Source organism: Oncorhynchus kisutch, linkage group LG8 (genome assembly GCF_002021735.2).
Source record: "Oncorhynchus kisutch isolate 150728-3 linkage group LG8, Okis_V2, whole genome shotgun sequence".
Taxonomy (NCBI): Eukaryota; Metazoa; Chordata; class Actinopteri; order Salmoniformes; family Salmonidae; genus Oncorhynchus; species Oncorhynchus kisutch.
This window is the reverse complement of record NC_034181.2, coordinates 52649166-52672313: the sequence shown is the minus strand read 5'-3', so window position 1 is coordinate 52672313 and position 23148 is coordinate 52649166. Positions and strand designations below refer to the sequence as shown.

Genomic DNA, 23148 nt, shown 5'->3' with positions numbered 1-23148 from the left:
ACAGATGAATGAGGCCCAGTATATTCTGTGTGTTAAGTTTGTTTGTTTATTTCTCGTTTGTGTCAGGGCTCACCTTGACTGCTACTTGCATGGGACTGGGCTCTCCAGGTATCCCCGCTGCCATCCCTTCATACACTTCACCAAAGGCACCATGTCCCAGCCCCCTATACACATACAAGGAAGAACACGCACACACACACACACACACACACACACACACACACGCACACAGACAAACGAAAGGGCTCACAAACTTTGAGATGCATATTGGTAAGATAATGTCTTATAGACCAAATGTAAAGCGAAAGTATTCCTCAATAATTCCTTCACAATGCACCCACAGTACACACTACAACATACAGTAGCTTGCGAAAGTATTCACTCCCCTTGGCATTTTCCTATTTTTACTATTCACCCCCCAAAGTCAATACTTTGTAGAGCCACCAATTGCAGCAATTACAGCTGCAAGTCTCTTGGGGTATGTCTCTATAAGCTTGGCACATCTAGCCACTGGGTTTTTTGCCCATTCTTCAAGGCAAAACTGCTCCAGCTCCTTCAAGTTGGATGGGTTCCACTGGTGTACAGGAATCTTTAAGTCATACCACAGATTCAAAATTGGATTGAAGTCTGGGCTTTGAATAGGCCATTCCAAGACATTTAAATGTTTCCCCTTAAATCACTCGAATATTGCTTTAGTAGTATGCTTAGGGTCATTGGGGTGGCAGGTAGCCTGGTGGTCAGAGCGTTGAATTAGTAACTGAAAGGTTGCAAGATCGAATCCCCGAGCTGACAAGGTGAGAATCTGTTGTTCTGCCTCTGAACAAGGCAGTTAACCCACTGCTCCTAGGCCGTCATTGAAACTAAGAATTGGTTCTTAACTGACTTGCCTAGTTAAATAAATGTAAAATAAAAGTAAAATTGTCCTGCTGGAAGGTGAACCTCTGTCACAGTCTCAAATCTCTGGAAGACTGAAACAGGTTTCCCTCAAGAATTACCCTGCATTTAGCGCCATCCATCAATCCTTCAATTTTGACCATCTTTCCCTCGATCCTGACTAGTCTCCCAGTCCCTGCTGATGAAAAACATCCGCACAGCATGATCCTGCCACCACCATGCTTCACTGTGGGGATGGTATTCTCAGGGTGATGGGCGGTGTTTGGTTTGCACCGGACATAGCGTTTTCCTTGATGGCCAAAAAGTTCAATTTTACTCTCATCTGACCAGAGTACCTTCTTCCATATGTTTGGGAGTCTCCCACATGCCTTTTGGCGAGCACCAAAATGTGTTTGCTCATTTTATTTCTTTAAGCAATGGCTTTTTTTCTGAACACTCTTCCATAAAGCCCAGCTCTGTGGAGTGTACGGCTTAACGTGGTCCTATGGACAGATACTCCAATCTCCGCTGTGGAGCTTTGCAGCTCCTTCAAGCTTATCTTTGGTCTCTTTGTTGCCATTCTGATGAATGCCCTCCTTGCCTGGTCTGTGCATTTTGGTGGGCAGCCCTCTCTTGACAGGTTTGTTGTGGTGCCATATTCTTTCCATCTTTTAACAGTGATCTGTACTTCTCCACTACTTTGTCCCGGACCTGTTTGGAGAGTTCATTGGTCTTCATAGTGCCGCATGCTTGGTTGTGCCCCTTGCTTAGTGGTGTTGCAGACTCTGTGGCCATTCAGAACAGGCGTATATATACGTAGATCATGTGACAGAACATGTGACACTTAGTTAATTAATGTCCGCCTGTGTGCAATCTAATTATGTGACTTCTGAAGGTAATTGGCTGCACCAGATCTTATTTAGGGGATTCATAGCAAAGGGGTTGAATACATATGCATGGACCACTTTTCAGTTTTTTATTTTTTAGAATTTATTTTCTTCATTTCACTTCACCATTATATCCATCCATTACATGAAATCCAAATAAAATCTATTTAAATTACAGGTTGTTATGCAACAAAATAGGAAAAATGCCAAGGGGGCTGAATACTTTTGCAAGGCAGTAAGCATTCACAGTTGATGTCATTTATTATTGGGTGGATGTATTTTCAAGTATTGTGTTGGCAACATTATGTTATGGGTATGCAAGGTAGGAGTTTATCAGGATCAAAATATATACGAAAGGAGCAAAGCCCAGGTAAGGAAAACCTGCCTATTTATTTTTCAGAGGGACAATTATACAAATTGAATGCCAAAGACACACCAGAATGGCTTTCCAATAGGTGTTGAGTGTTCCCCAGAGATCCAGTCTCAGGCCTTACTTTAAATCTGCTTAAAATTCAAAGACTGCTGTCCATCAATGATTCACAACCAAAATTACTGAACATTTTACATTTCTTTTGCCATTTTTACAAAAACGATGGATGCATTGGGAAAGTATTCAGACCACCTCAAATTTTCCACAATTTGTTACGTTGCAGCTTTATTCTAAAAAGGATTAAATTGTTTTTTCCCCTCTTCAATCTACACACAATACCCCATAATGACAAAGAAAAAACTGGTTTAAAAAGATAAAATGAAAAATATTCTGAAATATTACATTACCGGTCAAAAGTTTTAGAACACCTACTCATTCAAGGGTTTTCTTTATTTTTTACTATTTTCTACATTGTAGAATAATAGTGAAGACATCACAACTATGAAATAACACATGTAATAATGTAGTAACCAAAAAAGTGTTAAACAAATCAAAATATATTTTATATTTGAGATTCTTCAAATAGCCAACCTTTGCCTTGATGACAGCTTTGCGCACTCTTGGCATTGTCTCAACCAGCTTCATGAGGAAGTCACCTGGAATGCGTTTCAATTCATTAACAGGTGTGCCTTGTTAAAAATTAATATGTGGAATTTCTTTCCTTCTTAATGCGTTTGAGCCAATCAGTTGTGTTGTGAAAATGTAGGGGTGCTATACACAAAATAGCCTTATTTAGTAAATGACCAAGTCCATATTATGGCAAGAACAGCTCAAATAAGCAAAGATAAACAACAGTCCGTCATTACTTTAAGGTATGATGGTCAGTTAATACAGACAATTTCAAGAACTTTGAAAGTTTCTTCAAGTGCAGTTGCAAATACCATCAAGCACTATGGTGAAACAGGCTCTCATGAGGTCCGCCACAGAAATAGAAGACCCAGAATGATCTCTTCTGAAGAGGATAAGTTCAGAAATTGCAGGCCAAATAAATGCTTCACAGAGTTCATGTAACAGGAAAATCTCAATATCAACTGTTCAGAGGAGACTGTGAATCAGGCCTTCGTGGTTGAATTGCTGCAAAGAAACCACTACTAAATGACACCAATAATAAGAAGAAACTTGCTTGGGCCAAGAAACACGAGCAATGGACATTAGACATCTGTGTCTCAACACAATCCTGTCTCGGCGCTCCATGGACAATTCCTTCAACCTCATGGCTTGGTTTTTGCTCTGACATGCACTATCAACTGTGGGACCTTATATAGACAGGTGTTTGCCTTTCCAAATAATGTCCAATCAATTGAATTTACCACAGGTGGACTCCAATCAAGTTGGGGAAACATCTCAAGGACGATCAATGGAAACAAGATGCACTTGAGCTTAATCTTGAGTCTCATAGCAAAGGGTCTGAATACTTATGTAAATAAGGTATTTCTGTTTTTTATTTTTAATAAATGACAAACATTTCTAAAAACCTCTTGTCACTTTGTCATTATGGGGTATTTTGTGTAGATTGATGAGGATAAACATGTATTTAATCCATTTAAGATTAAGGCTCTATTTAAACATTTTTGGGGGAAAAGTCCAGGGGTTTGAATCCTTGTCGAATGCACTGTATGTTGCCCTAAGAGTTGTGTAGAGTTGGTAGAATCTTATTCAAAATGATTTATAGCTGTAATTGCTGCCTAAGGGGCTTCCACCAAGTATCAATTCTGGGTTGTGAAGACATTCGCAATCAAGACATCTTCGTTTTAAGTTTGTTATTAAGTTATTAATTAAAAAAAAAACGTCTATACTTTTTCTTTCACTTTGAAAATGTGCAGGTGATTGTGTAGATCTGTAGGAAAAACATCTAGTTTAATTTTTTTTTAGATAGATGTTCCAGGCAGCAAAATGTGACAAAACTGTGAGGGGTGTGTACACTTTCAAATAGGCACTATGTGCCTAGGGGGGAATTCCGTCAAGAGTTATTGTGTGGTTAATGGAACAATTCCCTTTTTATGCAATATTCTCTCTACCCGTATCCAGACCTTGAACTTAAGAATGATAATATTATGCTATTCACCAACTATTCTTTTGGGGTGGATATCAAAGACATGAAGGTGTGGCAGAGGTGTGTCTACAGATATGCCGTATTTTGACAGTGACTCAATTCCCTCATAATTGTACCACAAATAAGGTCGATCGAACCTACCGGTTCCAAGTGTAAAAAGCATCTAATTAATTTTTTCTGATGGAAATAAAAGCATTCTACATGCACTGTAATAAAAAAATTGCTAAGTGCTATTAATAAGAGAGAGGTAAAAAGTCATCCATTTTGAGAAGGGGATTGTAAAACACACAAAAATTGTTTTAGATGATTTTTCCTTATGATCCCAAGACACGAATGAGAAACCATATAGAAACAAACTGAAAACCATATCAACATGACATGTATCACGGCCCCTTTTCAACAGTGAAGTAGACTAAAAATAGCTGTGCCTTTATTCAGAGTTTTTATTGTATGCCCTCATAATTTGTGGGGATGAAATTTGGAGACCCAAGCTATTATAGGCCTCTGCAGCACCAAACCTGCATAGTTGATTGAATGTGCTTTAGAATGGTTTAATTATATGCAAGGGCTTTTCTCAGTTTTAGGCTATTTTACAATTTGTATCATGTTAAATATTAGCCACTATCGGCAGCCACCATCAGTAATACCCAAATACATTTATAACTGACACCTTAGTGTTAGTTTCCTTTGTAGGAAACTAGTCTAAATTTGTAACCTTTCTTTTCTCTGTCACGTCCCGTGTAGTTGTTCCTGAGAGTCGCTAGCAATAGTGGACTATATAAGGCTCACATTGTGTAATAATTTGTGTCACGTTGGTAACAATGATTCGGGAGACAGGCATAGGAATGTGAAATATATATATATATCTTTTATTATACCCTAAATTACGGTGTGCCGTGTAAAGGCACTGGGACGAAGACCAAACAAACACGTAACAAAAACAAAGGCTAGAAACCCAAAACAAAAGAGTGAGGAGTACCTTGAATAAATAGCACATGTGCACGATGATTAACACACCGGACGAGACCCGTAATCATCTGCGCAATCCACAAATGCTCAAAAGCCAAAACACACAAGACAGGTACTCACACGCACCAACGGACATTGTAACAATAAATCGACAGCGCCGTGGTGAACAAAGGGCACATTTGTACATGTACAACCACTACTGATTGTAATACAAATACAATCAGTAGGAATAGGGCGCAATGAAAGTTCCAGAGGGATCCATGACAATTTGGGACATGTAGCCCATTTGAATCATTATGGAATTCAGACCACATGTGGCAGTTTAAACATGGAGCCTGGTGCACGGTTCACGATGACTGGACTGTGGTCATACAGTTCCATGATTAGTGAGGATTAGGGTTGGTTTATAGGACTATTGTTATGGATATAGGTATCCTGTGTGTGTGTGTGTGTGTATGTATCCTGTGTTCTTTTCTCTCCTTTTCCCCTCACAGGTGAAAATCATCACTCCCCAATCAGTCACCAATCAATCAGAAGACACACCTCCTCCTGTTTCCTACCCGATCACAGTTCCTTTCCCTTGGTTTAAAAACCCTGTCAGTTGTTTGCTCTGGAGCTCAATCTCTCTGTAAATGTCATGTCTGCAGATCGCTCTTTTTCACCCTCTCCTACTATGTCTCTATCTCTCTTTATGTAATGAGCTATCTTTTGTTTGAGCACCTCCATATCACTTTGTCCTCACCTGTGAGTATTGTTTTTGGTTATGGTGTTTGTGTTTGTTTGCTGGTGGGAAAAGGGGGAACCAAGACAAGTCGCCCATGGGCATACACTACCCGTAGGTAAACTTAGTTAAAAAGACTAGTTAGAACTGGGCGGACCACCCACTGTATTTTTGGTTAGTTAGTTAGTGGTTGTTGAAATAGGCTAGTCTAGTTTAGGGGTGTTTTGGATGCTTATTGTTTCTTTCCTTGGGTCCAGCTCAGCCCCTTTTCCTGCCCCCCATTACCGTGTGTTTACTAATAAACCCTGAGTTTGACTGTAGATTTCAGTTGTCGTGGTTATTTCGTTCTCACTTTTACTTTGTCACTATTATAAATTGCATGAGTTATGTTATGGGTCTCGTTACCATCTCCCCTAGACTGTCGGGCCAAAAGGGATTCGTGACAATTATTGTTCAACCCCTATTGTACACTTCCAATATTTCATGGATTGAATTTGAATATGGAAACTTTCAGGATGAATCAAACCACTGTATTTTGGATTCATCAATATATTCACTGCATAAAGGATCTCCAAACATGTTTTTTTCTTCTTCATTTTATTGATACATACATTCCTAACTCAAGAATTTGACTAAATAATCGACAAGATCAGTGTATTTTCAAGTGGACCTGTTGAAGCTGAAATGGCATATATCTAAATATCAAAATAGGCATATATCTAAATGGTTTTCTTTCACTGATCTCTTTATTCTGAACCTGTTCTCTCGATGTATTCTAGTGAGTCTGTCGACAAAATTTGAATTAAAGTTACACCGTATTTAACGGGATGACTTAAGATAAACACGCTGAAAACCCTATTGAATGAACTTAAACAGCAATTGGGAGGATTTTCAATGGTTGGATTACATTTATTCAGTGCCTGCAAGATAGCCACACCTATAGAGCCCATTACGCACCTGCATAGGCAAGTCTGAATATCAACTACTGAGAAAGGTGTGTAAGAAATGTGTACATTTCCTAAGTCTGAATCGGCCCCCTAGTGAACACTACCCTGATGTGTGGTGAGATTTCTAGCTCAAATGACTGCTGTGGCATCACCCAGGTGGTAGTGTGTGAAGCAAGTTTTAAGACCGCTGAAGTAAACTTATTCTAATTGTTGTTGTTGTTTATGACCTTTTAAAGGCTAGTGTACCTGGTGAGGGAGATGTTGCGTCGGGGCACCTCCTTCAGGTCGTTGACAGAGGCGGACTTCCCAGCGAAGCAGTAGTTGGGGTTGTAGTCAGTCATGATGGTTGAAGCCCTCAGCTTGCTCAGTTTACAGTCCGGGCTCTGGAGCTCCAGCTGAATGGACTGTAGCTCTGTATGCTTACGTCTGTACACTGCATAGACAAGAATATACATATACTATGAGGAAATATGGACAGATATGTGAAGGGATGTAAAAAAGGACCCATGTTGGTACATCGTCAACAGGCGCTTCATATGCAAACGGTAAACATATGATTGGTGATAACAGGTGCTTTCTTCTGGTGCTGTGCCAAATGTGTCATGACCCTTATGCCACCCTTTAATGTATATAGTATGAAATGTGCTTGTGAAATAATACTGAAGTATCTGCGTAGGCCTTATAAAGGGTTCACTACACCTTTAGAAAGCATACTCTGATTAAAGTGTGACCAAATATTATTATAGTATGTCAAGAACATATGTCTATGCAGAATGCAAATAAACAGTATATATACACATGGAAACAAACACACCACATGACATACACAAAAGTCAACCAGTAGGACAGCCACATACAGTATGCGACACACACTCCCAATCCCCCTCTTATACACATGTACACATACACACATTAACACGCTAGAGCGCTGCAGCAGACAAACAAACTGCTCCGACCAGGGCTGCAAACACATAAGTTGCTGAATTTACAATATGTGAACTTATTTATTTATGAACTGGTAATGCACGAGCTCTGTCAACTGCCAGTTAACTGGTTGTCCATCATTAGTGTCTTTCATTCATCAGTGTGTGTGGGTGGGTGTGTGGGCGCGCGCTCGTGTGTGTATCATTCATTGTGGCAATGCCGCCACACGTCTTCTTCCCCCACCTGTACATCATGCTGCAGCTGATGTGATGAAGCCCCCCTCCAAGGGTATTTATTCTAGTAAGTAAGTGCTTTCGGATTCTGTGTAGAAGTCTCCAGGGAATCTACAGCCTTTGTAAGTGACAGTGTGGACGAGTGGGTGTTTGTAAAGAATGTAAATGAAATGTGTGTGTGTGTGCATTAATATTCCTGTTTGTGTGTTTATGCACATACAGTACCAGTCAAAAGTTTGGACACATTTACTCATTCAAGGGTGTAGTATAATAGTGAAGACATCAACTATGAAATAACAGTTATGGAATCATGTAGTAACCAAAAAAGTGTTAAACAAATCAAAATAGATATTATTTTTGAGATTCTTCAAAAAAGTAGCCACCCTTTGCCTTGATGACAGCTTTTGTACACTCTTGGCATTCTTTCAGGTTCACGAGGTAGTCACCTGGAATGCCTTTCTATTAACGGGTGAGCCTTGTTAAAAGTTAATTGGTGGAATTTCTTTCCTTCTTAAAATGCATTTGAGCCAATCAGTTGTATTGTGATAAGATAGGGGTGGAATACAGAAGATAGCCCTATTTGGTAAAAGACCAAGTTCCATATTATTGCAAGAACAGCTCAAAAAAGCAAAGAGAAACGACAGTACATCGTTACTTTAAAACACAAAGGTCAGTCAATACGGAACATTTAAAAGAACTTTGAAAGTTTCTTCAAGTGCAGTAGCAAAAAAACATTAAGCGCTATGATGAAACTGGCTCTCGAGGTTCCGCCACAGGAAAGGAAGACCTCTGCTGCAGAGGATTAGTCATTACAGTTACCAGCCTCTGAAATTGCAGCCCAAATAAATGCTTCACAGAGCTCAAATAACAGACACATCTCAACATCAACTGTTCAGAGGAGATTGCGTGAATCAGACCTTTATTGATGAATTGCTGCAAATAAACCACTAGTAAAGGACACCAATAATAAGAAGAGACTAGCTTGGGTCAAAAAACATGAGCAATGGACATTAGACATCACCAAAAAGCTAACTTGGTCCAAGCACACCAACACAGTCGTGAAGAGGGCATGACAAAAGCTATTCCCCCTCAGGAGACTGAAAAGATTTGGCATGGATCCTCAGATCCTCTACAGCTGCACCATCGAGAGCATCCTGACTTGTTGCGTCCACGCCTGGTATGGCAACTGCTCGGCCTCTGACCGCAAGGCACTACAGAGGGTAGTGCGTACGGCCCAGTAAAACACTGGGGCCATCCAGGACCTCTATAACAGGCAGTCAGAGGATAGCCCTAAAAATTGTCAAAGACTCCAGCCACCCTAGTCAAAAAATGTATCTTTGCTACTGCATGGCAAGCGGTACCGGAGTGCCAAGTCTAGGTCCAAGAGGCTTCTAAACAGCTTTTACCCCCAAGCCATAAGACTCCTGAACATCTAATTGAATGGCTACCCAGACTACCTCCATTGCCCCCCCCCCTCTCTGTTATCTATGCAGAGTCATTTTAATAACTGAACCTACGTACATGTACTGTACATATTACTTCAATTACCTCAACTAACCGGTGCTCCCGCACATTGACTATGTACCGGTACCCCCCTGTATATAGTCTTGCTATTATTATTTTACTGCTGTTCTTTAAATATTTGTTACTTTTATGTCTTATTCTTAGTTTTTAGGTATTTTTTTAAATCTGCATTGTTGGTTAGGGCTTGTAAGTAAGAATTTAAGGTCTAAGGTTGTATTTGGCGCATGTGACAAATAACATTTGATATGATTTAATTTAGACGGATGATCTCCTCATGTGTGGTTCCCATCGTGAAGCATGGAGGAGGAGGTGTGATGGTGTGGGGGTGCTTTGCTGGTGACACTGTCAGTGATTTTTTTAGACTTCAAGGCACACTTAACTAGCATACCACAGCATTCTGAAGTGATACGCTATCCCATATGGTTTGCACTGGTAGGACAATGACAACACACCTCCAGTCTGTGTAAGGGCTATTTGACAAAGAAGGAGAGTAATGGAGTTCTGCATCAGAGGACCTTACCTCCATCATCACCCGACCTCAACCCAATTGAGATGGTTTGGGATGAGTTGGACCGTAGAGTGAAGGAAAAGCAGTCAACAAGTGTTCAGCATATGTGGGAACTACATCAAGACTGTTGGAAAATTATTCCAGGTGAAACTGGTTTAGAGAATGCAAAGTTGTTTTGGTTACTACTTGATTCCAAATGTGTTATTTCATATTTGTGATGTCTGCACTATTATTCTACAATGTAGAAAATAGTACAAATAACGAAAAACCCTGGAATGAGTAAGTGTGTCCAAACATTTGACTTGAACTGTACATACACGCACATAACATGTGTTCAGATGCAATGGTGTGTGTTGTGTGCTCACAGTACAGTATGTATGGATAACCCCAAATGCCTACGTATGCAATATTCCTCGTGCTAAAAGTGTGAGTGCATTTGTGTCCCCGTATAAGTCTGCATTTGTATCCTATGCATTTTACCACCTACTGATCATGACTCCAGACACAGCCAACAGCAGGGCAGCAATGAGGGCTGAGGTCCCCACAGACAGAACCAGGGCCAACTGGGACAGGGAGGGCTGGGGAGGCAGGGGAGACACCTCTGTCAGGGGAGAGAAGAGATCAGATCTGGGTCAAATACATCTTATTTGAAGAGCACCACGACATTATCTGAATATTAGTGATGGACACTAAATGCTGTTGCATTTTATCAATACTATATTGCTATATATCGGTTGAATAAAAAACATTCCAAAGGTGTGAATGTTCACTTTTCTGTTCAAGTCCAGACAATTGCTTGCTGATTGCCCATCGAGCCAGGTGTGAATGTTTGGAGAGCCTAAACTTACCCATATCAAACACTATGTGTGTGTGCGTGCTGTCAGGACTTGCCCTTTTGGGTGAGGATCATATGCGCCAGATCCCCCCCTCTCTCCCACCACAGTTTTATGACGGTCGTAAATACCTGCAGGAAAACGCTCTCTCCCACTCATTCAGAAATGGAAGTTAAATTCCATTGCTACCACAGAGAGAGACGTTGCAGTACGGTGACATCAAAAGGTTGAATAATGAAACATATTTCTGTAATCCAAACAGTTTGAAAGGTCTGTGGGTCAAGAACAATTATGTCAGAGCAGTTGTTTTGGGATCTCAACATAACTGTATCTCTGAATGTGTATATTTCCCAGTTATCAGGTTTACAGGAACTTACAGTTGAAGTCAGAAGTTTACATACACTTAGGTTGGAGTCATTTAAACTCATTATTCAACCACTCCACACATTTCTTGTTATCAAACTATAGTTTTGTCAAGTCGGTTAGGACATCTACTTTGTGCATGACACAAGTAATTTTTTCAACAATTGTTCAGACAGATTATTTCACTAATAATTCACTGTATCACAATTCCAGTGGGACAGATGTTTAGATGCACTAAGTTGACTGTGCCTTTAAACAGCTTGGGAAATTCCAGAAAATTATGTTGTGGCTTTAGAAGCTTCTGCTAATTTACATAATTTAAGTCAATTGGAGGTGTACCTGTGGAGGTATTTATATGGCCTACCTTCAAACTCATTGCCCCTTTGCTTGACATCATGGGAAAATCAAAAGAAAGCTGCCAAGACCTCAGAAAAAATATTGTAGACCTCCACAAGTCTGGTTCATCCTTGGGTGCAATTTCCAAATGCCTGATGGTACCACGTTCATCTGTACAAACAATAGTATGCAAGAAAAACACCATGGGACCACTCAGCCATCATACCGCTCAGGAAAGAGATGCGTTCTGTCTCCTAGAGATGAATGTACTTTGGTGCGAAAAGTGCAAATCAATCCCAGAACAACAGCAAAGGACCTTGTGAATATGCTGTAGGAAACAGGTACAAAAGTATCTACATCCACAGTAAAACGAGTCCTATATTGACATAACATGAAAGGCCACTCAGCAAGGAAGAAGCCACTGCTCCAAAACCGCCATAAAAAAGTCAGACTACGGTTTGCAACTGCACATTGGGACAAAGATTGTAATTTTTGGAGAAATGTCCTCTGCTCTGATGAAACAAAAAAAAGAACTGTTTGGCCATAATGACCATCACTGTGTTTATAGGAAAAAGGGGGAGGCTTGCAAGCCGACGAACACCATTCCAAACGTGAAGCACGGGGGTGGCAGCATCATGTTGTGGGGGTGCTTTTCTGTGGTAGGAACTGGTGTACTTCACAAAATAGATGGCTACATGAGACAGGATAATTATGTGGATATATTGAAGCAACATCTCAAGACATCATCAGTCAGGAAGTTAAAGCTTGGTCGCAAATGGGTCTTCCAAATGGACATTAACCCTAAGCATACTTCCAAAGTTGTGGCAAAATGGCTTAAGGACAACAAAGTCAAGGTATTGGAGTGGCCATCACAAAGCCCTGACCTCAATCCTATAGACGATTTGTGGGCAGAACTGAAAAAGCATGTGTGAGCAAGGAGGCCTACAAACCTGATTCAGTTACACCAGCTCTGTCAAGAGGAATGGGCCAAAATTCACCCAACTTATCTTAGCTTATGGAAGGGTCCCCAAAACATTTGACCCAAGTTAAACAATTTAAAGGCAATGCTACCAAATACTAATTGAGTGTATGTAAACTTCTGACCCACTGGGAATGTGATGAAAGAAATAAAAGTTGAAATAAATAATTCTCTCTACTATTATTCTGACATTTCACATTCTTAGAATAAGACAGGGAATTTTTACTAGGATTAAATGTCAGGAATTGTGAAAAACTGAGTTTAAATGTATTTGGCTAAGGTGTACGTAAACTTCCGACTTCAACTGTATATTATTAAGTATGAAACTATTTGTGAGAAGATTAAATGTGATGTTAGCCTTCCAAATGAGATCCTCGGCCATGTGAGCACAGACATTGTGGCAACGTGATGGAACCGCCCTCCAAAGGTGAGTGCTCATAAACGACTGCTAACGAAATGTACATTAGACCAGAGAACGTGAGAATGCAGTCCACACGCAGAAATGGGTAAGAAATGTACATCTCTAGAGACCAGTACATTGTCGGGTTGCTACGGGCGTGTAAAATGGTTCTAGCTCTACATTAGACCAGCATGACCGACAACGTGAGCTGAAAGGTACGAAATGGTTGGAAACTCTGAAACTATCTCTCTCGAAGAAGAAGACTTCACAGGAACATTCAGTTTGCAGCTGTTTAAGTACTATAGTCTAGGAAACTCAACCGAGAACCACCGGGTGGTACTCTGAAATACCCATTCTAAAGACCCATTCTACAAAAGACAGGTTGATCTCTGGTGGACAACCAGAGACATACAACTCGAGACTTCATGACAAATTACTCCCTGTAGATGGATTGAGTGTTTTCAACAGACAGACAGCAAAGACATACACACATAAATATGTGCATGGCAATTCTTTCAAATGAGTGGCCGTTCATGTGCAAAGTATTTGCATTTCCTTGAGCATAGTTATCAGCTGTATGTACGTTAGTGGAATTCCTTTGTCTCTCCCTCTCCTTCTCTTTTGAATCTGCCATTTTGTGAAACAAGATGTCATATCAGTTTAATCCACCCGGGATTTTTCATTGCATTGTGTAGTAATCAATGTGTAAACTCTCCTGTTTGTATGTTTATGTAATTCTGTGTGATTATTTAGTTAGTTAGTAAATAAATAATTAATCCTAGTTGTATATCACACATTTCATAATTTATGCTAGGGTTCGTGTAGATATCCAAGAGATTTGCGACATTCAGAATGAGACTGAAGGTAAATAGGAATTAATTAATTGACTGTGACTGATGTAACAGATATGTATATCTTTAGAGTTTCGTCGGGAGAAAGTAACTTGTTAAACAACTTTTTCCATTGTGCCCCAGATTACTACTTAATTCATTGTTAAATGATTAACTTAATGGCATAATAATTGAACGTGGTATGTAATAATTTTTATAAAATAACAGTCAAACACTATTATTGATAGTCAAGACACGACAGTGCTCATTTGTGTGTCAACTAACTATTTGTATGACTTTTCAAATATTGTTTCATTTGTACTTACTGTCCACAACTGTGGATCCAAACAATGTGTTGAATTGCAGTTTGTGTGTGTATGAGAGTGAGAGAGAGTGTGTGTGTCTCTGACCTGTTGATGAGTTGATACAAGACACACCGTCGCGGGCCAATACAAAGTCCACGTCACAGTAACACAAGGTCCCCTCCTCGTTCTTGTGACAATCGCCCGTCTCACAGTGGCTACAGTTTAGCACAGGGCCGATGATCACCTCTCCATCACTTTCCATACCTACAGGCACAGACACCGGGCATGGTCAACAGGATACATGCTCCGTCATGGTTCAGTTCCCACTTTAATCGCCCTGCCCGGGGCTTGAACCAGCAACTTCCGGCTACTGTGGTCCACCTCACTAACCTTTACCTTGCCGGTTGCCGCCCTATAGTTCATAGAAAGTGTTAGTGTGATTGTCTCTCATTTCATCATCTGTTACCTTTCAGAGGGTCCAGGAAGGTCTCTCCATCTGGGCTGATGAAAGAGGAGCCGTCGTCTCCATCCTGCTTTGGGTCATTTGCTTCAGAGGTGCTGCCACCTAGAGAAAGGGAGGGGGATGGTGGTGGTAATAAAATATCACAATTAGTCAGTGAACTTATTACAGAGTACCTTAATGGTATAAATGTTTTATTTAATCTAAAGTGCTACCTGATGAAATATGTAATGAAAGATAATGATAATTTGTTAGACCAACAAATAGCAAAGGGACAGCCTACCTTAACATGTTAAGACAAGACTGGAGATGTAATGTCATATTAGTTTTGTTATATATTCATGTTAGAATGCTATATACTGTATATTTACTGTAAATATGTTTTCACCTACCTCTATAGCCCCCTCCTCCACCACCGGTTGTACAGGCACCTCCCCCTCCCCCGAAACCCCCTCGGGTCTCCCAGCTGAACTTAATGCAGGGCTGCCCCCCCTGGCCTCCGAGTATGAGGGGTCTCCCGCCCTGAGAACCAGGGTTACTGTCATGCCAACCTCCGCCTCCACCTGACACACACAAAGACACAAAGGAAAAACCCCAAGGCAGTTATACACTGAAATAAATAATGTACACACATTTACAGATACTTCTTGGATATTCATCAATTCATCATTGATGGAGTGGTTGTTTGATTGATTGATTCCTGGATTGTCATAGTATTTGAAAGTTGCAAGTAAGTCTTCACATGGGGCATCATATAATGTAGATGTTGGATGTTTTCATGGGATGGGCAATGATAATATTATGACTATTTGATTCAAACTCCTTAACATCCACCCATTCACACTCAGGTCCATTGTCTGAAATAACATCACAAGGAATGCCTCCGGCACCGAGCCAAAAATACAGGAAATACCCCTGTATCTGACAGAGACTTGGCAGTAATTTGTAGTTGGGGCCTCCCCCTATCCTGTCACAAGCAGGCTCGAGCTGTAGTCAGCACTAAAAACCTTCAATTAAACCTACCAACACTCTCCCGGCTTGCGTCTTGCCCTAATTTCTCCTCCTCTTTCTCCTCTTGGTTACAGAGAGAATGAAACAAACAAAAGTAAATCCAAAACTTGTAAAAAAGAACACCCTATGAAAGCCAGCAACAAACAGCACTGGCAGAGTGAATATTTCATTTCGCGCTCACCAGGCTCCACTCACAGTAAGCCTAAGGCCTACTGAACAGCCTAATCAATATATTATGTTCTGCGAGGTGCAGTCAACTCAAAACGAGTGAATAATGGAGACCAAGATGTGTACAAAATAACGGTAATGGAGAGGCGTTGTGTTTGCACCCACGGTAGAACAGGAGAGAGAAAAAATGTGAAGGAATAGACATGCAAGGTTGTCGTCTTGTCTTGTTTTACTAGTAAGAAAGATAAATATGACAATGCACAGAGGTAGCGGGGCTATGAAACGCATGCATTAGGGATGGAATAGAAGTACAAGAAATGCACTGAGAATAAATGTTTTTTAAATAGATGTGTGCATGTTAATGTATGTTTCTATCTGGGAGCAAACACATTTTCTTAGGACTGTCAAACGATTTACTTAACAGATGTCTTACCTGGAGTACACCCAGGCAGACATACCCTCATAAAGACACTAAAACATAACTACCAATCCAATTAAATTATTGAGTACAAACTCAAACTGTTACTGTTGGACAATATACTCAATAATATTCTCTATTGCCATAAACAGAACTACACAAGCAAAACTGGAATACACCCCAATTCAGTGTATCTTATCCAATATGACATACTACAGTAAATCCCTTGCATTTTGCAACACAAACTTCAACCCTAAACATCAAACTTTCAATTGTCCTTGCTGGCAAAAACAGGAAACAAATAATAACTGTATACAAGCTGATTTAGCAATACTGTAAACTAACATTACCTATCCACTCCAAAGGATACTCTAGAGCACAAACCACTGAAAACATGCTTTAATTTATTAGGATCCCCATTACCCAGCGACAAAAATGACAGCTAGTCTTACTGGGGTCCGTCATATAACGAAAAAGACATTACAGACAAAATACTTCACAATTTAAATCCATTTAAAAACATTAGCATGTAGTGTGTGTGCATCTATCAATTACACATACATGTCAATACATACACAACAAGTAGGTCACATGTTGGAGAGACATTGTGTTGTGAGGTTTTGCTTTTATGTTTTTTGAAACCAGGTTTGCTGTTCACTTGCGCTACATAAGATGAAGGGGAGTTCCATACATTCTTGGCTCTGTATATGAGATGGGAGTTCCATACACTCATGGCTCTGTATATTATATGAAAGGGAGTTCCATACACTCATGGCTCTGTATATTAGATGAAAGGGAGTTCCATACACTCATGGCTCTGTATATTATATGAAAGGGAGTTCCATACACTCATGGCTCTGTATATTAGATGGATGGGAGGTCCATGCACTCATGGCTCTGTATTATACTGTACACTGCCTTGAATTTGTTCTGGACCTGGGGACTTTGAAAAGACCCCTGTTGGCATATCTGGTGGCGTAAGTGTGTGTGTCAGTGTTGTGTGTAAGTTGACTTTGCAAACAATGTGGAATTTCTAACAATTTCTATTACTGGCCACACATTCCAAAACAGACTGCAACTCTTTGATAAGAGTTTCAGTGACTTCCTTAGCTGTGGTTGCTGATGTGTATACGGTTGAATCATCAGCATACATGGACACACATGCTTTGTTTAATGTCAGTAGCAGTTCATTGGTAAACATAGAACAGAGTAGAGGGCCTAGAGAGTTGCCCTGCCGTACACCACAGTTTACGTTTGACATTAGAGAAGTGTACATTAAAGAAAACCCTTTGAGTTCTGTTAGATATAAAGCTCTGAAAGCTCTGAAATCTAACAATACAGTTCCCACAATCTTCTTATCAATTTTTTCAATCAATCATCAGTAATTTGTGTCAGTGCAGTACATGTTCAATGCCCTTCTCTATAAGCATGCTGAAAGACTGTTGTTAATGTATTTACAGAAAGTGGCATTGTATTTGGTCAAATAATATTTTTTCCAACAGTTTGCTAAGAGCTGGCAGCAAGCTGATAGATCTGCTGTTATAGCAGTGAAGGCTGCTTTACCACTCTTGGGTATCGGAATTAATTTTGCTTCCCTCCAGAGAGTGGCTATAGAGTCAGCTACCATCCTCAGTAGCTTTTCATCTAAGTTGTCAATTCCATGTTTGTCATTGCTGTCACAATCGTGAGGAGAAACGGACCAAGGCGCAACTGATGTAGAGTTCCACATATTTATTACAAAGTGAAACTTAGCAAAAACAATAAATCAATAAACTAACAATGAAACGTGACTACGTGGTGCACATGCACAAAACACAAAATAATATCCCACAAACACAGGTGGGAAAAATGCTACCTAAATATGATCCCCAATTAGAGACAACGATTACCAGCTGCTTCTAATTGGGAATCATACAAATCACCAACATAGAAAAATAAACTAGAACACCACATAGAAATAACAAACTAGAATACCCCCAGTCACGACCTGACCTACTACACCATAGAGAAACAAGGGCTCTCTATATGGTCAGGCTGTGACAATTGCTGATCAATAACAATATTTTTTCCACCTCTCCCACTACCTTTACAAAATTCAAACTTGCAATGCCTTTCTTTCAATATTAGTTTTTTTATACATGTGTTCAATGGCTCACTCTTCATTGTTGGTATTTGCCCACAAGTAATCATAAAAATAATTGGCTACATAAAATTGTTACGTGATGAAAAAGCCATTCAATTTAAAGTACTCCAAAGTTTTTTCCCATCATTCTTTACATCATTGAGCTTGGCTTCATAATACAATTTATTCTTCTTTTTGTTGAGTTTAGTCACCACTTTTACATTTGCAGTAAGCCAATTGGGGTCACTCCTCAATTGTCAGGCGTGCCTTGTTAAAAGTTTACCTTAATTACCTCGACTAACCTGTCCCCCCACACATTGGCTTGGTACTGGTACCCCCTTAGCATGTAGCCTAATAACAATAACCTTGTTATTGTTATTTATTGTGTAACTTTTTTTACTATAGTATATTTAACAATTATTTTCTTACTCTGCATTGTTGGTCAAGGGCTTGTAAGTAATTTTAATAAAGCATTCACGGTAATGTCTGCACCTGTTGTATTCGGCTCATGTGACAAATAAAATTAGATTTGTGATGAGTGGTAAATAATTATATTGCTTTGTTAATAGAAGTCAGTAGGGGAGCCCGCCTTTAAAAGGCTGTAGATTTAGTGAACTAAAACTGAACAGAGGGAGCGGGATACAGGAGACCAGAATGGATTCCGGGCACACTCCGAGGCATGCATACGCACGCACGTACGCATGTACGCACACACACACACACACCAAATCAGTGTCATCCGTACAAGCCGAAGAACACCATCCCAACCGTCAAGCACGGTGGTGGCAGCATCATGTTGTGGGGGTGCTTTGCTGCAGGAGGGACTGGTGCACTTCACAAAATAGATGGCTTCATAAGGGGGGAAAATTATGTGGATATATTGAAGCAACATCTCAAGACATCAGTCAGGCAGGGTAGCCTAGTGGTTAGAGCGGTGGACTAGCAACCGCAAGGTTGTAAGTTCAAACCTTCCAGCAAGGTACAAATCTGTCGTTCTGCCCCTGAACAGGCAGTTAACCCACTGTTCCTAGGCTGTCACTGAAAATAAGAATTTGTTCTTAACTGACTTGCCTAGTTAAATAAAGTTTAAAAAATAAATAGCTTGGTTGCAAATGGGTCTTCCAAATGGACAATGACCCCAAGCATACTTCCAAAGTTGGGGCAAAATGGCTTAAGGAAAACAAAGTCAAGGTATTGGAGGGGCCATCACAAAGCCCTGACCTCAATCCCATAAAACATTTTTGGGCAGAACTGAAAAAGCGTATGAGAGCAAGGAGGCCTACAGACCTGGCTCAGTGACACTAGTTCTGTCAGGGGAAATGGGCCAAAATTCCCCCAACTTATTGTGGGAAGCTTGTGGAAGGCTATTCTAAACGTTTGACCCAAGTTAAACAATTTAAAGCAATGCTACCAAATACTAATTAAGTGTATGTAAACTTCTGACCCACTTGGAATGTGATGATACAAATAAAACCTGAAAGAAATAATTCTCTGGATTTGTTGAGTTTAAATGTATTCCAGCAGCATGTTCCAGCAGGTATATCTCACTGATCATCCCCAAAGCCAACACCTCATTTGGTCGCCTTTCCTTCCAGTTCTCTGCTGCCAGTGACTGGAACGAATTCCAAAAATCGCTGAAGTTGGAGACTTTTATTTCCCTTACCAACTTTAAACATCAACTATCTGAGCAGCTAACCGATCACTGCAGCTGTACATAGTCCATCTGTAAATAGCCCTACCTACCTCATCCCCATACTGTTTTTATTTACTTTTCTGCTCTTTTGCACACCAGTATGTCTACTTGCACATCATCATCTGCTCATTTATCACTCCAGTGTTAATCTGCTAAATTGTAATTAAATAAAGGTGAAATAAATAAAAAATTCAGTTTGAAAAAGTAGTTGCTTTCTCAGATCTGTATTCAAGTAGTTTTAAGTTGTAATTTTTTGTTGTAGTCCTCTCCAAAGTAACTTCGATCCCCCAGAAATGTTGTTACTTTCCACAAACCATAGTTACAACTATAGTCATCCCAGGTCTGGCACACACACACGGAAACATACATATAGTCAAGCAGTTCTTCACAATACACACAGCGATTTACCTGCTGCTCCAGACTTCCCGTTGCGCCCTGGTACATCGGGGTCATCCATCAACTCATCCTGGCCCTCGGATTGGCTGCTGTACCCACGTCCCCCACCCCCACCTGCGATGATCAGGGGGATGTGGACACCCCTCTGCACCTGTTACCATGGCAAATTAGTCAGTGTGACGTTATCAATCTCTAGCAGAGCCATACTCAACAGATGGACCGACAAAAAAATAAAAATAATTGGAACCCATTTGATCCCTGGTTCCATAAGATCACACATAAGGTATGGCAAAAACTGTAGCATTTTCTCTCCGGCCCATGGCAAAACGTGTAAATTGCAGGAAATTAGCTTTGAAACTGGCAAAACGTGTAGAATTGCAGTAAATTAGCTTGGAAACTGGAAATGGTTCTATCTGCCAATAAGAGGGGTGTGAACAGGAGATCTGGGACCAGGTTAGGCATTTTACTACATTATTCTAATTAATCTTTATAAATACACACATACATATATATATATATATATATATATATATACATACATATATATATATATATATATATATATAAATATTTATATATAGTACCAGTCAAACGTTTGGACACACCTACTCATTCAAGGGTTTTCTTTATTTTTACTATTTTCTACATTGCCAAATAATATGAAATATTGGAATAATGTCGTAACCCAAAAAAATGTTTGCGATTTTTCAAAGTAGCCACCCTTTACCTTGATGACAGCTTTCAACACTCTTGGCATTCCCTCAGCCAATTTCATTAGGTATTCACCTGGAATGCATTTAAATTAACAGGTGTTCCTTGTTAAAAGTAATTTTCTGGAATTTCTTTCCTACTTAATGCATTTGAGCCAATCAGTTGTGTTGTGACAAGATAGGGGTGATTTACATAAGACCAAGCCCATATTATGGCAAGAACAGCTCAAATAAGCAAAGAGAAGTGACAGTCCGGCATTACTTTAAGACATAATGGTCAGTCAATCCGGAACATTTCAAAAACGTTGAACGTTTCTTCAAGTGCAGTCGCAAAAACCATCAAGCGATATGATGAAACTGTCTCTCATGAGGACCGTCACAGGAAAGTAAGACCCAGAGTTACCTCTGCTGCAGAGGATGAGTTAGAGTTACCAGCCTCAGAAAGTGCAGCCCAGATAAATGCTTTACAGAGTTCAATTAACGTACACATCTCAACTGTGTCGAGGAGACTGCGTGAATCAGGCCTTCATGGTCGAATTGCTGCAAAGAAACCACTACTAAAGTACACCAATAAGAAGAAGAGACTTGCTTGGGCCAAGAAACACAAGTAATTGCCATTGACCGCCGGAAATCTGTCCTTTGGTCTGATGAGTCATAATTTGAGATTTTTGGATCCAACCGCCATGTCTTTGTGAGACGCAGAGTAGGTGAATGGATTAACTTTGAAAGTGAAGCTTGGGGGAGGAGGTGTGATGTGTGGGAGTGATTTGCTGGTGACACTGTCAGTGATTTATTTAGAATTCAAGGCACACTTAACCAGCATGGCTTCCACAGCATTCTGCAGCATTACACCATCCCATCTGGTTTGCACATAGTGGGACTATCATTTGTTTTTCAACAGGAAAATGACCCAACACACCTCCAGGCTGTAGAAAGAGGAGGAAGGGAAGAGCAACTAAGGTACACAATAGTACGTTTTCGTAGATAGAAGGTGATCTTTGGTAAAGGGGTAAATTGGTCATCAAAAAGAAAGGAGGACGAAGGCACTCTTCATATAATTGATTAAAATGCCTTTATTAGTATGGCATGTTCAATATATGTATATATTTTTTTTAAACGACGCATTTCGAGTACAAAAAAAGAGGAATACGAGGTCCTCTTTTAAACAGCTTATCAATTTGCCCTAATTGGAAGAGGGATTGGTTACACAATTGATTGGACACACCTAGTAAGCAATACTATACACATTGAAATACTATGCTATGTTATCATAAAAATACAACTCCAAACTAGAGGTATCAGAACACTAAAAGGTAGTTCTAACCTTAAATATGACTGGGAGAAGTGTCAAGAATAAGAAAGCTAAATATGCCATAGTACACTAGAACACAGCAAAACATGAACAACAACAGTCTAACCATAGCTGAGGGCAATAGAGCAAAATGTCCACTAGATGACAGCAAGGCTGTGTAAGGGCTATTTGAACAAGAAGGTTAGTGATGGAGTGCTGCATCAGATGACCTGGCCTCCACGATCACCTGACCTCAACCCCATTGAGAATATTTGGGATGAGTTTCATAGTTTTGATGTCTTCACTATTATTCTACGATGTAGAAAATAGTACAAATAAAGAAAAACCCTTGAATGAGTAGGTGTGTCCAAACTTTCGACTGCTACTGTATATATTTTGTTTACGCTATACATTTTCCCCCCAATTGGCAGTTGCAGCGATGAGACAAGATTGTAAATCCCCAATGGACTCGGGAGAGGCGAAGATCGAGACTTATGCACCCTTCGAAACACAAACTGCCAAGGCGCAGTGCTCCTGTACACACTGCTCTCTTAACCCGGAAGCAAGCCGAACCAATGTGTTGGAGGAAACACCATCCAAAGTCAGCTTGCAGGCTTCAGCCTGCCACATGGAGTCGCTAGAGCATAATGGGTTCAGGAAATCCCACCAGCCAAACTGCCCCCTAACCCGGACGACGCTGGGCCAGTTGTGCGCCACCCTATTGGGCGCACGGTCAGGCAGTGACACAGCCTAGGATCAAACCG

The 23148-nt window shown here is 40.3% G+C and overlaps 1 protein-coding gene across 1 annotated transcript in view; it reads right to left on the bottom strand.

Annotated features, from left to right (window-relative positions):
- The window catches only part of LOC109895304 (ALK tyrosine kinase receptor), a 150935-nt gene that overhangs the window by 33600 nt on the left and 94187 nt on the right, over positions 1-23148 (bottom strand). Inside the window, exons 11-17 of the mRNA XM_020488917.2 lie at positions 20396-20534; positions 14968-15138; positions 14582-14680; positions 14221-14379; positions 10557-10670; positions 7127-7313; positions 74-164 (exon numbers count right to left, since the gene is read on the bottom strand). Of these exons, the coding sequence (XP_020344506.2) occupies positions 74-164; positions 7127-7313; positions 10557-10670; positions 14221-14379; positions 14582-14680; positions 14968-15138; positions 20396-20534 (960 nt within the window). The remainder of the gene's footprint in view (positions 1-73; positions 165-7126; positions 7314-10556; positions 10671-14220; positions 14380-14581; positions 14681-14967; positions 15139-20395; positions 20535-23148) is intronic.